The 18,779-nt window shown below is 32.0% G+C and overlaps 1 protein-coding gene across 1 annotated transcript in view; it reads left to right on the top strand.

Annotated features, from left to right (window-relative positions):
* Positions 1 to 274: 274 nt before the first annotated feature.
* LOC134712724 (dynein axonemal heavy chain 2-like) overlaps positions 275 to 18,779 on the top strand; it is a 92,237-nt gene continuing 73,732 nt past the window's right edge. The window contains exons 1-5 of the mRNA XM_063574561.1: positions 275 to 311; positions 2,177 to 2,440; positions 16,847 to 16,944; positions 17,343 to 17,691; positions 18,362 to 18,526. Coding sequence (XP_063430631.1) covers positions 2,251 to 2,440; positions 16,847 to 16,944; positions 17,343 to 17,691; positions 18,362 to 18,526 — 802 coding nt within the window. The 5' untranslated portion in view covers positions 275 to 311; positions 2,177 to 2,250. The remainder of the gene's footprint in view (positions 312 to 2,176; positions 2,441 to 16,846; positions 16,945 to 17,342; positions 17,692 to 18,361; positions 18,527 to 18,779) is intronic.

The following is an 18,779-nucleotide window of genomic DNA, read 5'->3' on the forward strand; positions in this document are numbered from 1 at the left end:
GATTTGTATAGTTAGCTAACTATACAAATCCTTGGATTCAGCAAATCAAAAACACTTTTTTTCAATTTTTGGTCGTTAAACTTTATCTAAGTTTAATTATCATTCAATGAAAAAACACAATTGCACATGACCACGTGACAGTTTCTACCGTTATTCAACAGTTAATAAAATTGACAATAAAATTTAAACTCGATTTCACGCAGTACACTTTTGAATAAGATTCAGTGATTCGTTAAAACAAAGGAAACACAATCATTTAATTTTTGTTTTCACATTCACATACAAGTCACAACAACACTGGATAATCTAAGGTAAAATATTCATATTTTGTATAAAATTAAATTCTCCAAATGGTTAAACTTTCGGGAAAATAGATATACGTAGAGTTGTAGTGTTAATCGAATAAGTTACAACGTATGTTGAAGAATTTAATTTTTGTATACAAACTTCGGTCGTCAGGCACTCAAATAAATATGGCCAGTCCTAGTTCCCGTCTGATGGTAACAGACATTGCATGTCAACTTTTATTATATTCGTTCAAGAAATTTTTGTTCACTTATCGCTCATGTCCCGAAATCAGTATAAGCCCAGACACAGCAACCAACCCTTGTTAACGATTTTCTTTTTAAAGATTCGGTTATTATTAATATTCACGATAGATTTATTACCCCCGCACAGGGTCAAACTTACATGGTTTTAAAATCTACGTCAGTATAACATAAACTTAAAACGTAAAGGATTTTACCATCACCTTCACTTATTTCCATAAAATACAGATGTTTTCAAACAAAAAATATCACTGGTAAAGATGATGTTGTCAAATGTATATGTTCCGGACCATATGAGTATTTGGACCATACGCGTATGGTCATGACCATATGCGTATACTCATATGGTCCGACCGTACGCGTATGGTCCGACCGTACGCGTATGGTCGGACCATATGAGTATTATACTCGTTTGGTTATTAACGGGCCGGACCATATGAGTATTTGGACCATATAGGTATTTTTTCAAATATACAATAGAAATAATACAATAAACTTTATCTTAAAAACAAATGTGTTTACAATTTTTTTTATTAATTTTACATGTCAAAAGCTACATAAACATTAAATATTGATGCCACAGTCAGTTGATCTTAGTTTTCATCGCTAATTGTATTCATGTATGCTTTCGTATACTTAGAATGACATGCACACGGTACCATACATGTAGCTTTTCTGCGACTGCTTGTTTTGGCTGCGTGCAGTGATATCGACTCGGACAATTCGTGAGGTGTCTACGGTGTTTTTGAGAAACTCTAGATCTCCAATATCGTAAAATGAATATCACAGATCAATTTAAATCAAAGCAGTGGCTATTTCATGGCTCTTAAATGCTAGTTTACCGTCTTATAATTAAGATTAAATAGAAGTATAGAAAAAAAAATAGAAAAAAATAAAGAAACATACACTTTTAATATTTTACTTATCAAACTGACTGTTTTAAAAAATATCACGATCTTTAAAAAATATCATGATCCTTGCCGGTGATGTCACCTACTTTAAACAATAAAATTCCTTGTACAATATGTTCATTTAATTTTTGCATATTTTTATAATTGTACTTACAAACAGTAAGTAAATTTAATATTAACTGTGTGAAACTGGTTTTTTTAAATAAGTTTTTTTCATATATATAATAAAATGACATTTTTAGTGACGTAATAACCAGAAGGGTCACACCTAATGAAGAGTTTAAAAGTATACGTGTTGATTACCCCGACCATACGCGTATGGTCGGACCATATGAGTATATACCCATATGGTCATGACCATACGCGTATGTTCCAGATACTCATATGGTCCGGAACATATACATGCTGTTGGGTTTTTTTTTGTGTGTAAAAATTTTGCATCGAGGGACTTTCTTAGCCAAAATGAATTAATTTGTATCTGAAAGAAAGGCAACACATACGATCGAGATAACTTTTGTTTTGGATATTAATATCCTTCTAATACATAATAACCGAATGAAAACATCAAATTCGATTTTAATTTTCCAAATTTCCAAATGCAATGCTGAGTTCTAGAGATTTCTATTTTTGTCGGGTTGTATGTTCAAAATTAATAATAAAATTAAATATTAATTTAAGTAAAAAATAAATGACTATTTGAAAATTTGTCTCATGCAGTGAATATATCAAGAGGAAACTGGTCCTACCTCTGTCATTCACAGAATATATTCGGATTAAGGAAAGAAAAAGATATGGAAGAAGAAAGTGCTGAAACAAAAGAAAAAGGAGTGACGAGTAAGGCTTCATCTAGATCAGGGTCAAGGAGAAGTTCTAAAGCTGGACTTTCTAGCTCAAAAAGAAGTTCACCAAAATCAAAAAAGAGAACTATATCACCTAAAACCAAGTCATCCAAAGGTGTTGTGAATGAGCCGGATACTCCAGGTAAATAAAGGCTTTGATAAATGAAGGTTTGATGTATCACCTCTAACATTTGAAGCAACACATTCCTAACACAAAAAGACGATCAATGAACGAACATGGTCTTTTATAGATACAGATTCTGAAAGATTCAGCATTTTGCACTTTCAAATGATTCATTGATTGATTGTTGTTTTCTTAACGCCCAGTAGCAAATGTTATATTTCATGCATATTCAGGAAGAGAACAAATTACTGAATAGTATATTGTACAATTGGTATGTCATGTCATAGAGTCAATAAGTGATGTATGTTGGGGTGATTTGGACTGTCACGGGAAAAGTTGTTGTAATGATTTGTAACGTGCAAAGAGCGTGTTATTAAGTTTAAGCAAGGAGGTTATATGAGAAGGTTTGCTAATATCCTTTAATATATACAATATCTCATCTAATTTCATTTTTTATAAGATATCTTATATATCTTATATACTTTATAAGATATCATCTAAAATTTCTAAGATATCTAATAAAGTATATGAGATATCTTACTCAAATATTGTTTTATACGATATCTTCTAAAGTTTATAAGCTATCTTTTAAGTTTATAAGAAATTTCATATAGCCTATAAGATATCTTAAATGATTTATGAGATATCTTATAAAGAAAATTATATAAGATATCTTATAAATATAAAAAAGATGTGGTATGTTTGCCAATGAGACAAAGTATATGAGATATCTTCTACATTAATTTATATGAAATATCTTATGAATTATATTAGATATATAATATATAAGATGTCTCATATACTATATAAGATATCTCATATAATCTGTTTTATAAGATATTTTGTACAATATAGAACATATTTCATATATTGTATAGGATATCTTAAATAGTTTATGAGATATTTTATATACCTTATAAGATATCTCCTAAAATTTACAAGATATCTTATAAATGTTTTTTTATATAAGATATCTTATAAAGAAAATGATATGAGATATCTTTTAAATTAAAAAAGATATATCATGAACTATATAAGATATCTTTTAAGCTATATAATATATCTTATAAAGTATATAAGATATCTTATAAAGTACATAATATATCTTATAAAGTATATAAGATATCTTATAAAATTTATGAGATATCTTGAAGGTGGAATAAATAGTAAAACGGTTTGCCATAATTTCGACATGTAATCGAAATATTTTATTCTGATACTTTGGAGAGCTTTAACAAGTTTACAGTTGTTTTGTAGTCAAGTAAACATGATAATAACCACCACTAAGAAACATAAATAGAACCATTTCTGCAGATTCACACTGAGATGCCATCTCGCATATCAAAATCACATCATGCAGAAATGCACATACTGTGTTCATCTCCAAATTTGGAGTGTTTGCTGCTATCCAATACCAGGGACGTATATAGAAGAATTTTCATTGTTATCAATAAGGTATAAGATTAAATATAAGCTATTTAAAAATGTATAGAAGATATATTCAAATCCAACGATTCTCTACATATTTTCCAAAAATTATGAGATTCCAATCCTTCTATTTTAAGTCCTTGCCAATACTAAGTAGTGGAACATATTTTATCATTATCACTGTCGCCTCCATTAGTCTTGAACATTAACACTGAATATTAGATAATAAAACTACGATTTCTTGTGTGTGCTTGTTTAGGTTGATAATCACTGTGCAACACAGTTCAACATAGGCTAAAAAGGGAGATTTTTTTTGTCAGAAAAGAAAACACTACCAAACATTCAAACATCGTGACTATCCGCACTGATCTGCGTCCACACTTGTATAAATCTAAAATGAACTTCGTTACTTCACTTGAATAAGTAATAACGAATATGTTGAATTAGTACCACATATCTGTTTAATTCGTGATCACTGATCGTAGACCAGATATCATAATAATTAATTATATACCAATTAGTCACCTAAATAAGACATCCGGAAAATCTGTCCCGTTTCATTCACGGTCCAAAATTATGTTGGAGCTCGTAATGTAACGTGTAACCAGGCGTTTATATCCCAAACGTCCGTTCCAGTCAATACTTGGATCCAAGTTGTCCACAAACAGTATGGTAATACTAAAAACAACAACTATCTATATTATGCACAATGAACCAAAATATATACACGGGCTCTTTGCCGATACAAAGTAAGTATGAACTCTTATATATACAAGTTTATACAATATAACACAATAAACCAGCCTGTCCTCCGAATGGGACGATGTGTCACTTAGAGACAGTATAGCTGGTACAGCTTGTCCTCCGAATGGGACAGTCTGTCAATACAAGATAGAGCGGTCTGGTACAACTTGTCCTCCGAGTGGGACAACCTGTCACTACCAGACAGTGCGGGCTGGTACAGTCTGTCCTCCGAGTGGGACAGCCTGCCTTGTCAATCCTATCAACCTGTACGTTCACTTGTACCCAGTACAAAGTGTCTCCTGAATATTAAAGCTCTCCTAGCGTCTTAATATTACTGACGTACGCTCTGTTGACTGGTGACGGCTCATCGACAGCCAACCGACAGCCCTGAGTGCCGTTTCTCACTCTCTTATATACCCCAGGGCGAATATACTATTTTACGGATAGGGGTGTTCTCTAACTGTTTCCGATACCGAACATAGAGAGTCCCTTACGATCACCCCTATAACTTTCGACCCTGCCGCTAATTTCCCCGCCAAACGTCTAAATCTGCCTAACTCTTCCTCTAGCGTAAACCATGCATTTATACACCAAGATTCTACTAGATTCATAACCATAACGACCAATAAACATTACATAACCCACGCCTCAATCTACATGCGTCCCGCATATGATACATTTAAAATTACAAAAGTTAATTCAACAATATTTATACATAATCCGAAATTTACTTATTTACATTATCAGCCATACAAGTTTGTCTCTTACTATCGTGACGACCATTATCCTCTAATCTCCACGAGACACGTTTCCTTTTCATTGGGCGTTTTCTCCTAGTACACTGATTGCAACCAGCAACATACACCCTAACATCGGATTGCAAACCAGGCCAATAGAAAGACTGACGTATTTTCTCTATAGTTTTATGTATACCTAGGTGACCTGCACACTTTGTCTCATGACAGCATTGTAAAACTTGCTTACGCTCAGACATTGGAATTACCGCTTGTAATTTCACAACGTTTAGTTCACAGTCCATGTGGCGTCTAACTACTACATCACGATGGACTTCTAAACAACCAAACTGACTCCATAATGACCTTAGAGAATATCCCTTACTTGATACCTCATTGTACTGTGGCCTTTGACCCTCCACTAGCCACCGCTTAACAAGTTTAAGGTCCGAGTCATTCAATTGTAACTCATTTAAAGTCAAGTCTCTACCTATATCTGGCATCTTACTTGTAACTATGTTGACCCGACTTTGTTCTCCTTTAGAACAATCACGGTCCGTTTTTGAGGTGGCACGGTAGTATTTCCTGGCCCATAGGGGATAATGATAGCCTTTTTAGAATTTTCACCACTTTCTAACACTGCAAAAAATTCTACATTCACAGTTTACTGAAGTACTTTCATTTTACTATTCAGAAATGAATTTGAATATGTATCATGACCGTTTACTTTTTTTGCTATTTTTAAAAACCTAAGGCCACTAGTACTTTTAGGTCTTTTATGGTGCAGTGAATACAAAATTTAAAAAAAATCTCAAAAATTCATTTTCATCTGTATGTAAAATTATTTCATATTTTTCTACACCTGATTCATCCCTCAGTTTGGGAAAGTATGTTCAGTTGATACTGTACTTTTTGTCCAATCACACTGTTTAGATACATTTACCTAAGTAGGGTACACAAAAGAGCAACCTAAATTCTGGAAAGCAAATACTACCGTGCCACCTTGACTGTGTGTCTGATGTTAACCGACATTGTTTTCTCTGAACATCAGCATTTCTAATTTGGGTACCTTGAACACATAGGGGGACCTTAACGTTATCGATGTGTAATACGTTAGCAGACACGTCAATCAGACATTTATTTTTCTTCATGAAGTCCAAACCTAGAATTCCATCGACTTGTAGGTCAGCTACAACGGCCTCTGAAGTAAAATTCTCTTTACCAAAATCCATTTTAAAACTACCTTTACCTCGAAGGCTTAAATACTTGTCACTGGATGACTTAATCTGTGACCTAGTTTCACTTAAATGTGGCCTCCACATGTGAGGAATTGAATCATACAGTCTTGTAGAAACTAACGTTAGTGTAGCACCAGTATCAACCACAAACTTGACTGGTACATCTTGAATGTTCAACTCGACAAACATTACGGCATCCCCTGATGCTGAAACAACAACATCGCCTTTGTCATTATTCTTAACTTCAGACTTCAGTGTCTTGACTGTACCGTCCGTATGTGTTTCGTTGTTATCTGTTTCCCGAGTACTTTGCTTCTGATTATTATAAGGACAATTTCTTGCAAAGTGCCCTATTTCACCACAACTAAAACAAGGGCCACCCCTTTTCCCTTTACGTTGTGTCTTATTTATCTTCCTTCTTTGTTGGAACTTTCCCTTACGATCACCCCTATAACTTTCGACCCTGCCGCTAATTTCCCCGCCAAACGTCTAAATCTGCCTAACTCTTCCTCTAGCGTAAACCATGCATTTATACACCAAGATTCTACTAGATTCATAACCATAACGACCAATAAACATTACAGTAAAAAAAGTAAAAAAGTTGTCATCCTTACAAAATGGTTTACATGTGCAGTATGAACTGACGAATCAGGTGCTTAATTAAGGTTCGACATAACAAATGCTGTAATTATATCTCACAAACTCCACAAAAACTGCTCTGAGTACAGACTAACTGTGCAGTCGAAAAAGTTTACACTAGAGTGGGGTGCTCATTTTCGCCACATCTTTTCATGTTTTCTACAGTTTATGTTCAAGTCTATTACTGTTTTTGAAGTATACTGATATTTGTTTATGAAGTTAACTTCAAATGCAAAATATTCTTAAGCTTGAAAACGTGTTTGCTTGAATATAATCATCTGAAAAGTTAGATCAAAGGATGTTTGAAATTTCCTGATTTTTTGTCAATGGGGATTCGGTTTTTACACATCTATTTAAATCCAAATAACCGCAGCTTTAAACAACATTGATCAAATCAATTACATTCTAGATGAATAGCAGACATTTCAAAGGTGTTAAGAACTGAAATTTAGGGCATTCAGTCTAAGGATTACTTAGATAAGATAAGATAAGATAAATTAGATAAGATAAATTTTATTTTCCAAATTAGGTCCCCAGGGGGGCATATACGTCATATACACATAACATATATGATTGATACAACATACAGTATTTTACATAACATTGTAAAATAAACTATTGAAATAGTCATACAGGTATTATTTGTTAAATAAAAAAGTATTTGAGAGTTGCTACTCCAGAGATGTGGCAAACCCCTTTTTTTTTCTTGTTTTTTTTTCTCACTTGATTTTATAATATTTTGCTGAAAATGTATAAATATAAAATATAAAATAAATGATTGTTTAGCTGCAACAGACACCAAGGGACGATGCTCTAGGATTGTGATCTTAAAAGCTCTAACAATCCTCCTCGTATCTGATGCAGAAAAACAAACACAAATGAAAAAAGTTAATGTATATTCACAGCAAATAACATATACTGCAGTAAACAGGTATTGAGAATAGTGTAGGTTTCCCTACTGCAACAGACACCAAGGGGCGGTACTCAAGGAGCTGTGGTATTTACACAGTCCTCCTCGTGTCTGAAGCAGACAAGAAGGCCACATAATTAACAATTTTTCGAAATAAATTTACATGCAGCAGTGAGAATAGACTTATCTTCTGTGTTCATAAGCCATATCAGTTTATCTCTTGCGTTAAGAGTTAAAAAGTTGGGGCAACTTTTAGTTATCTCTTGAAATAGATGATTGCGGTCATCATTAAATTTAACACATTGGAATAAAAAATGATATTCATCCTCCACATCTCCGGAGTTACAACGAGTACAAGTTCTGTCATTTAGGAGAGTACCCTGATACCTTCCAGACTCAATTCTTAAGTGGTGTGATGAAATTCTGAGCTTTGTTAAGCTTCGTCTCTGTTCAAAATTCCCAATAATGGAAAGATATTTTTCTCTTCCAAAAACTGATTTAAATGTAACATAAGTTCTAAGTTTACCATCTGAATGCTTTACCAATTCAGTGTTCCACAAGTCTATAAAATATGATTTTAATATTTTTTTCATATTAGCTTTGAAGCTATTAATTTTTGGTAATGGTGAAGATAGATGATTGATGTCTGGGATCATTTCAAGAATTGACTTCATAGAGCCATACCAAGATGGTTTTTTTGAGTGAGAAAGATTCTGTGATGTTACATAAGCATCTTTAAGAAGAGAAAATTGGGAATCAAGATTTTCCAAGCGATACCAGTAATTTAACATGGATTTAATCACATCATAATATAGTGGGAATCGTCCTAGCTCGGATAAAATTCCAAAATTCATGGATTTTTTATGAACACCTAAAACCAGTTTACAAAATTTTATATGTAGTCGCTCACATTTTAAACTGGAATAGATTTTTTCAAATGGTAAAGTTCCATTTCTGAATCTTGCTGAGAATGGATTAAAAGTTCCCCATATTTCAGACCCATATAGGAGTATTGGTTTTATGGTATGATCAAATACATGTAAGCTGGTATTTATGCTTGGATTAAGTGATAATAAATTCTTGTACAATTTATAATAAGCCTTCAAGGACTTTTTATACAGTTCATTTTGAGCATATGAAAATGACCCTGATGCACTAAAGTGCAAACCAAGATATTTATAATTATTTACACTCTCAATCAACATATTTTCATAAGTAAATTTTTCACAAATGTGTCTGCCTGCTTTGTTGAATATCAGAACCTTTGTTTTGGTGTGATTTACACTTAAACACCAATCTTTACAATATTTTTCTAGGTTGTTTAGTCTTGTTTGCAATCCTTTAGCAGATGTTGATAAAAGGACCAAATCATCTGCATATAATAAGCAATTAACTGGTTTTTCATTAAGTATAACAGGGTCTTCACTTTCTTTTAAATACTCTGGCAAGTCATTTATAAATAACTTAAATAGATTGGGACTTAAATTGTCCCCTTGTTTAACTCCAAGTTTTATTTGGAAAAAATCTGTTACTCTGGATTGAATTTTAACACAAGATTTACTTGATTCATACATGTGTTTAATAACATTATAAAATGAAGTACCCACGCCCGCAGATAGTAATTTCAACTTAATACCAATATGAATGACTGTGTCAAAAGCTTTCTGAAAATCCACAAAGCAGGCATAAACCCTTCCATCCTTTGAATTACAGTATTTATCAAAAATACATTTAATAATAAACATGTGATCTGAAGTTCTAGCTTTTTTTGTAAAACCTAATTGACATTCATGAATTAATTTATGTTTCAATAAAAAATCATCAAACCTACTATTTAGAACACTATTAAACACTTTTCCAATGGCACTGGTCACTGTGATTCCTCTATAATTGTTAGGATTTGTAATGTCACTAGATTTGTGAATTGTTGAGATGTAACCAGCACTCCAGCACTTGGGATAAATTCCAGAAGAAAGACAAGTGTTAAAAAGTTTTTTAAGAATAGGTAATAGAATTGATTGACCATGTTTTAACATATTGTTTGAGATGTTATCCATCCCTGGACTTTTGTTAGGTTTTAGTTTAGCTAAAGCTTTTGATATTTCAGTGTCTTTTATGGAAATATCAAGCTCATTAAAGCATTTTACTGTCTCTAATTTATCTAGCTGTTTTTGTAATTCTTCCAGGCGTGGCTTGAATTTGTCCTGTAAAGTATTCAGATTTTGAAAATGTGAAAACCATGTAGATGAATCAATTGTAGAATAATTTTCATCATGTTTTTTGGTGTCCTTCAAGTCATTTATAAGGTTCCAGTATAGTTTTGGATTGTCTGCGTGTAAATTTTCTAATTGATTAAGCAAGGATTGTTTGTATTGTCTGAATGTTTGTTTCCTTGTTTTATTGTACTGACGATAAAGTTTGTAAAAATGATTTTTAACAAGTGGGTCTTTTGGATGCTTTGAGTATATTTTCCCATAATTTAAAAGATGCATTCTCATATTTTTTAGGTCCTTGTTAAACCACTTTTTGTGTTTTTTATGTTTTTTACTGTTTATTTTTGGTCTTTTTAAAGATTTGCATGCAGCTAAGTGTATAATATTACTTAGCTCTTGACATGTGTCATCAACTGAGATTTGTGAGTTGTGTGTTGTCTTATTGTTTAAATTGTGTAATTGGGTTTGAATGTCAGCAGAGCCCAGTGCCATTAGAAAGTTATTAGCCGAATCATCATCCCATTTAAAATTAGGTGACAAGGGATGTGTATTTTTGTCTTGAAATAGATTTTCTTGCTTATATGTAGCAAGTATTTCCCATTCTAGTTTACAATGAGTATCTGACAATGTTGGTATAAAATCTGAGACCTTAAAATACAAGATTTGGTCCAGGATACTCTCCGACAGAATAACATAATCAACAGTACTAGACCCGTTTGGTGTATGACATGTATATGTACCAAACATATCACCCAGCACTCTTCCATTTAAAAATCTCAGTTGATTACTTATACATAAATCTAATAGGTCTTTTCCCCTAGTATCTAAAACTTTATCTTGATTTTTTCTAGTGAGAAGTTCTTTATCTATTGTATAATCAGTATTTACTGGGATAAATTTACTACTGTCATTAGCAATAAAGTCAGGCTCCGATGAAACTCTAGCATTAAAATCTCCACAGAGTAAAATTTTACCTTGTTTTTGAAATGTGGAGATATCATTTTCAATACAATCTAGAATGTCTTGGTCGAGTCGCTGGGTGTATGCTGAACAACTAGGTGGAAAATATACTAAACATATATACAGATCTTCTGTAAAACCAAAATAATTCTTTTGCAAAAGTACCCATTGATAATCTGGGTTTGTATTATTTAAGATTTTAATATATGGTTTTAATTTGTCTTTAATCAAAACTGCTAAGCCTCCAAAATATCTATTATTATGCTTAGATTGTTTTCTGCAAATTGCATGATAGTGAAAAGATCCCATTCTGTTCATGTTTATGTTAGGACCTGTATGTGTTTCTGCTAAAAAGACCATGTCATATTTTTCAATATTTTGTATGAAAAGAGGATCATGTGTTTTATCATTATATTTTGAAATTAAGCCCCCGACATTCCAGAAACACATTTTAATGGAGGATTGGTTTGAAAATCTTGACATTATACTTTAACAGTAATTTTAATAAAATAAAAAATTTCTTGAAAGAAATATATGACTAAAAAAAAATTAAAATAATTAGTTACTTATATGTAATTTAAGTATTGTTTATACAAACAGAAAAGTTATTTCAGTTTTCAAGTAATTAATTTTATGATAAAGATGCTGACATTATGGATGCAATTAATTAACATACACAGACCACTTGTTAACATTTGACACTTTGAAGTTACAACTGGAATCTCACTAGGAGGCACACTAATCTTGTCTTAATCAGATACATGTCACAAACAATCACTGTGGGAGAGGAAGCAGAATATGATACCAGATCTCTTTAATACTGATTACACAATAAATAGTATATTATTTGAGGGTCAGTAGGTCAGTCTCCTCCCCTGGATGTTAGATGTACCCAATCTGTGTGTAAAGCCTATTGCATGGTCTTTGTATAATCAGTTTCTTGGTTCATAGCAGCCTGACTAGTTGATGGAGTTTTACAGTGCTATTATTCAATTTATTCACTGGACTTCATTTGTTTTTTAACTTTTACCATTATTATGTCACAATGTGGCTGCATTATTTTTCAACCGCTACCATACTAATTTTAGATATCTACTTCTTGCGATATGAACTATCTTGTTTATTTCACCTTTGGATCTTATTTACTTATACACAGCTGAGTTTATATTGTTTGCAAACTTGTGTAGTTTTTCATGTGAAGTTTATAACCATGTTACTGTGCTAGAGAGTATTATGTGATCGAGCAGGATCTATATATCATCAGATCCTTATATATTTGTGACCATACAGAGATTTCCATTAGTGTTATATATTGAAGTGGCTTTACATTCTACACAACTGTTCTAGGCAAGTATATTTGTTTGAACTTTTATTTCTTATATACAGATGTATGGTGTTTGGTGTTTTCTTTTCATTATTATTATCTGAAGGCATTTAGAGACGAGCTTGAACAAATATTCACTTTTGTAATTTAAATATTATTCAGAAACAGCCACTTGGAATTTTAGTTATCCTGATTTTTTATTTTTTTTTTATTTTTTGGATTAGTATATAGTGATCAATGCTTTATTTTTATCTTTATTTCTTTTTTTATATTATTTTTACTTGCTATCTTCATATATACCCTGCCTTCATGCATTCTGCAAATAATTATTTAGTAGTTTCATGATCTTAGATAGATAAGATATAAGATACTTTTAGTATATTTTATTCAGTTTTTGAATTATTCTAAATAAGTCAAACTGTTATTTTCTTGTTATACAGTTTACATTTATAGAATTATTACATAAGTACAGCTTTTGATATTGCCTATTACTGACACCTTTCTTCATTTCTTATATTGCATATTTTACACTGAGGAAATGGAGACATAGACACATCCTGTATGCACTTTGGTTTCATCAGAATTACAACAAAGGATTAGACATTATCAACATGATCAAGTTCTTCTTTTTACTTTGGATGTGGCATTACAGCTTGACTTACTTGGCATGGATATACTTCCACTCTTGTTTTAAACTTTACATTTATTCAACTGTACCTCAGTCGTACCTACATATTATACAGAGCATGAACATTGCCAGTGTTCTTATCATATTCTACCAGCTTATGTGGTTTAAAGCACATTCAGCACTAGTTCTCACTTTTATCAAGTTCAGAAGGTTTTCAAACAGGATTACATTACAGACATGGCAGATATTTAACTTTGAAATGAGACTTAATGCATTTCAACATGGACATAAGTGTATATATCAGTTCCGTTATCTGTGTGGACATATTATTTCTCCAACCTTTCAATGAGATCATGTAGCACATTAGCTATTGACTAGAAGGCAGTAGTACAGCCTCATCAGTGCCCGTGCAACATTCCAGAAGTATGTTACTGATTGTGAACCAAAATTGTAAACCTACTCCATAATTGTGATGTATCATCATGATCATAAAGGACAAACTACAGCCTCGTCAGTGCCCAAGCAGTCTAGAAGTATAGTATATCGAACCTTATTGTAAACCTACTCCATAACTCGGGATGTAGCTATTCCAGCATTTGAATTCTTAAAATTGGACAACATACACTTTTTAAATAGACAACTTTACATCTAAAATATGTCAAAACCAAGGATCTTTACAGTTTTCCTATTTATTTAAGATATTATAGAGATTGTTTATATCGTCTTATTGATGTTAAAAATATTAATACTATGGGATATAGTGATATTTTCTGTAGAGTATATGTATTTTAAACTTTTACTCACATAATGATAAATTGCAGATGGAAGTATACATAGCTTTAATACTACATATACCCTAGAATCTAACAGAACTTTATAGCTGTGAAATTTGACACACCTCGTAAAAAATTATTAAATATATAACTGCATATAATAACATCGTATTCAATGATGAGAATTTTTTAGCCCGAAAGTATTATTTTATAATTGCCTTAACTGAACAGAGTGGCATTTTCTTCACAAATTTGTTTAGGAAAATTTATCATGTTTGAATTATGGATTTATAGTTCTCATGCCTGTATGGTAATGTACTAGCACAGGGATATCCCCAAGCATACCTTGCATACAAACATCTACAAATGAGACGCCATGTCTCACTCTTCGTGGAGAATCCTCGCTCCACATTCCCTAAACTAGCAGATTGTTATACAGGCAGTTTCTCCCCCACTCTGAATTGAAAACTGATTGCATTTCTTATAAGGTTCAAATCTTATCAACCATCTGGTTGAGGCTTTTGTATTTCAGAAACTGATACTGACACACTCTATCATTGAAGCATTCTCATCATTGATATACTGAATATAATTTTTTATAGCATTCTCATCACTGATATACTGAATATAATTTTTTATAGCATTCTCATCATTGAATATACTGAATATAATTTTTTATAGCATTCTCATCATTGAATATACTGAGTATCGTTTTTATAGCACTCTCATCATTGAATATACTGAATATCATTTTTATAGCATTCTCATCATTGAATATACTGACTATGGTAGTATAATCATGTTTGAATCTTTAAACATATAAAATTTTGAATTAATCTTGTTTGGATACTGGATTGCATTTTTGTATAGCATTTTTTTTTTAAATTGGAATACTGAATATCATTTTTTATAACATTTTCAAATTTGGGATACTGAATTCTATGTTAATAGAATCACTTAATGTTTTGAATACTGGATACCTTTGTTTATAAAATTCTCATGTTTATTTCCTAACAAGTATGCAGTTTTGTTAAGAAAATTTTTTCATTAACTTCTAATCTTTAAATACTAAATATCATTAGTAATACATGTACATATAGTAACATTATTATGAATCAGTATGTAACATATATTTTCATTATTTTTTTGTTTATTTTTCTCATGACTTTATTGAAGGTGAATAATCCAAACTCCTAAATCCTTGGGGGCACTCATATGTTTCCATCTGAGTTTTTGGACCTTAATGGAATTTTATCACTGGTCATTTCTAAAATTTCATTTATCCCCAAGCATTTCGGGGACAAATTTTATCAAATTTATTCCAGTGCCAGTTTGATAGACCCCTGCTACTTCACGAGTACATGGGCTATCCCCCAGGCAGACCCTTGCACTACCTGGCTGCCGATGAGACGCCTAGTCTCATCACCTAAGTGGAGAACCCTCGCTTCACATTCCCCGGCTGGCGCATTGTCGGGCAGGCAGGTTCTTCCTTACACTGAAGGTTGCAAGCTGACTTGCTCAGGCAGGAACTCAAAATTGCGTTTGTATGCTGAGTGTTTCTCAAGGGCCAAAATTAAATGATTTTTTAATAAATATTATTATTCTAACTGTCTTTCTGCTTTAAGCCAGTATGTTTTGCTGAGACTATGTTTTGGTTTACACACAGAAACCCCTTATATTTGCCTTGGTTGTAGTTTGTTTTGGAGCAGTTATTTGGTCTTTTTGCTCATTTTAATGTGGGCTAGCTATCATATTGCAATGCTGACTTTATTGAGATTTGCTATATCAGGATCCCTCAACAGTTACACAAACAAAGATTACACAAACAAAAGATTACACAACCTCCTACTGAAACTACAGAAAGAATATTTCCATATGAGACTACAAGAAATAATATTTCCATATGAGACCACAAGAAATATATAATAAGAGTCTACAAGAAAATACAATAGAACACTACAAGAAAATACAATACAAGACCACAAGAAAATGCAATTGAGATAGCAGGATACAACACCTTTGAAGTTTGTATAAACTATAAACTAACAAAGACCTCTTTCTTGGAGCTTGCTTATAATTGACAAAAATATAGCTCTGAAGGTAATTTGTTAATATGATCTTAGATATAATGTATACTTATATAAGTATCTCTGATAGTAGTGATCAAGCAATAAAAATACAATTTCAATGAAAAATAGCTATATATAGTATAATATCAGAAATACTTAGAAATACTTCTTTGAATTCGTGATTTTTTTTCAAGAAATTGGCCGAAAATCGTTGTCTGTTTTTTTGGTCCTTTTCAGTAGGTGCCGCAATTTTGTCTCAGTTTTAAAAAATAATTATATTTGTTATATAATACCATTTACCGGTATATGTCTTCCATTTCCGCCATCCTTTGAAGATTTTACAGCTCAAAATCATAAAATGGCGAAATTGTGTCCCCGGCAAATATGGGCACCCCACTCTAGCATCATAACAAATGGACACCTTCATGATGATTAACGGTAAAAATTCTTAATAACTGATGTGAACAGTAATTTTTTGACTAAGACGATAAAATGAAGACTTTCTTTTAGATGACTAAAACATCAAATGATTTTGACGAATCACATTAATTTTTTTTCAAAAATGAGGATAACAATCATTGTTTGAGACCCCTGACGAGATACAGTAAGAATATTTTGACAAATCATGATAAAATTTTAACCAATTTGATTCTAATGGTAGCCGAAAATGACTGTTTGACGCCTGAAGTTAAAGAGCATTACCACCCTCGTGAATGGTACATGTATTTTAGATTTATGACATTTTTATGATATTTTTTTTACAGAGGAAATCAGCAGTCCTGAGGGGGCAGATGGGGGAATTCCAGAAATACAGCCTCCCATTGTGGTAAAAAAAGTACTAACACCTCAGAAGCCATCAGTGGTAAGATATGTACAATTTGAAATATATTCAAAGATAAAATTGGAGAATAACACAATTGAATATACATGTATATTCAAAGATATAAATGGAGAACAACAAAATTAAATATATATATATTTAAAAGATATAAATGGAAACCAACAATTGTCATAATGATATGAAGCAAAGCATTGGCATTTTAGATAGGAATAAAAATAGAAACATCAGCAAATTCACAATCTACCAAATTACAATTAAAGCTATAAAAAAAAGACCCAACATACTCTTCATCTACAATAGTCTAAAGATGAAATTGTAGTATTGTTAAAATGTCCACAGTTTGGTATATGAACAGGCGAACTTTGTCTTAAAAGCAATGTTGTTTTGTTATCTACAAATGTAAATGTTTATTCATATAGGTACAAATGTTAAAAGAGAGAGTTATGGTTACAAACTTAAAGCCTTCTATGTGGGAAGATTCCCACACTTATGCAATGGAGAAGTTTATAGATGACCCAGGATTACAGCTGATGATAGCTTATATGGACCAGTACAGAGGATTTGTTATAGAATTTACCATACCAGGATATCCAATAGAACAAATGACATACTTCATTAAATGTCAGTTTACTACAAAGTTAACGGCAGATAATTTCCACAAGATATTTCGGTATGGGTCCCTCCAAGGACAACATATACAGAGCTTATTAAGACTGATGGATGGATTCTTTGCTCCAGCTTTCTTTGAGAATACTTCATGGCCAGATAGTATCCTTTGAAATAGATTATATATATATATATTACTTAGGATTTTGTTTTCATTCAGTGGAATCTCTTAGAATCTGTAAATGAGCAAAGTTTTTCAGAAAACAAATGTAAGCCTTTTAAAATAAGTTTTAAGTAAATATATGTGAACCATTGATAAGTTGTAAGGAAATGTGTAAGCCCCAATGAGTATTCAGGAAATATTTGTGATCCCCAAACTTATGTGAACCAAGAAAAGTTTTTAAAAACATGTGTTAGCTTCTTAAAGTTTTCAGGAATTACATGTTAATTTTATGATGATGTATGTCCTAATAAGTTTCCAGTAAATATATAAAATTCCCTATTAGTTTTCAGGAAACATATGTGAGCTCATACAAGCTTTATTTAACATATGTAAGCCCCAATAAATTCCAGGAAGCATATGTAAGCCCCTTTAAGTTTTCAGGTAACATATTAGCCCCAATAAGTTTTAAGGTAACATGAAAGCCCTTTTAGATTTCCAGGACTAACATGAAATGAAAGTCCCTATAATTTTACAGGAAACATACATGTAAGCCAGAATTTTTTTTCAGGAAACATATGTAAGCCCCTGTAATTTTTCAGAAAATATATGTATGTCCTAATAATTTGTCATGAAATCGATATTTTGTATATTTTCTTTAACCATTTAAAGGTATACAGAATGAATTTGCCTCACACTTACATAGGTTCCTAGCCAAGTTAACAGATACAAGATGGAGATTGGCTGATAAAACCGTCCTGTATGTACCAATGGAGGGTCTTAAAACATCCCCAGAGGAGGCAGCTAGAAAGACAGAATATATACAGAGGTTGGAAGGTATTTAGGAAGAGGTTTAATATGTATTAAGGGAGGGAATTGAGTAACATTAAAGACAGGATATATTTATACAGAAGTTGGAAGGTATTTATAAGAATATAACAGGTAAATCTGTCCTGCATATACCAAGGTAGGGAATATACAGAATATACAGAAGTTATAAGGCAGTTTAAAAAAAACCATCTACAGTATAAGGATATAATATGTTATTCAGGTTTCAGATAGGTATTATCAATGACATTTTAGACTTAGT

Source organism: Mytilus trossulus, chromosome 3 (genome assembly GCF_036588685.1).
Source record: "Mytilus trossulus isolate FHL-02 chromosome 3, PNRI_Mtr1.1.1.hap1, whole genome shotgun sequence".
NCBI classification, from domain to species: Eukaryota; Metazoa; Mollusca; class Bivalvia; order Mytilida; family Mytilidae; genus Mytilus; species Mytilus trossulus.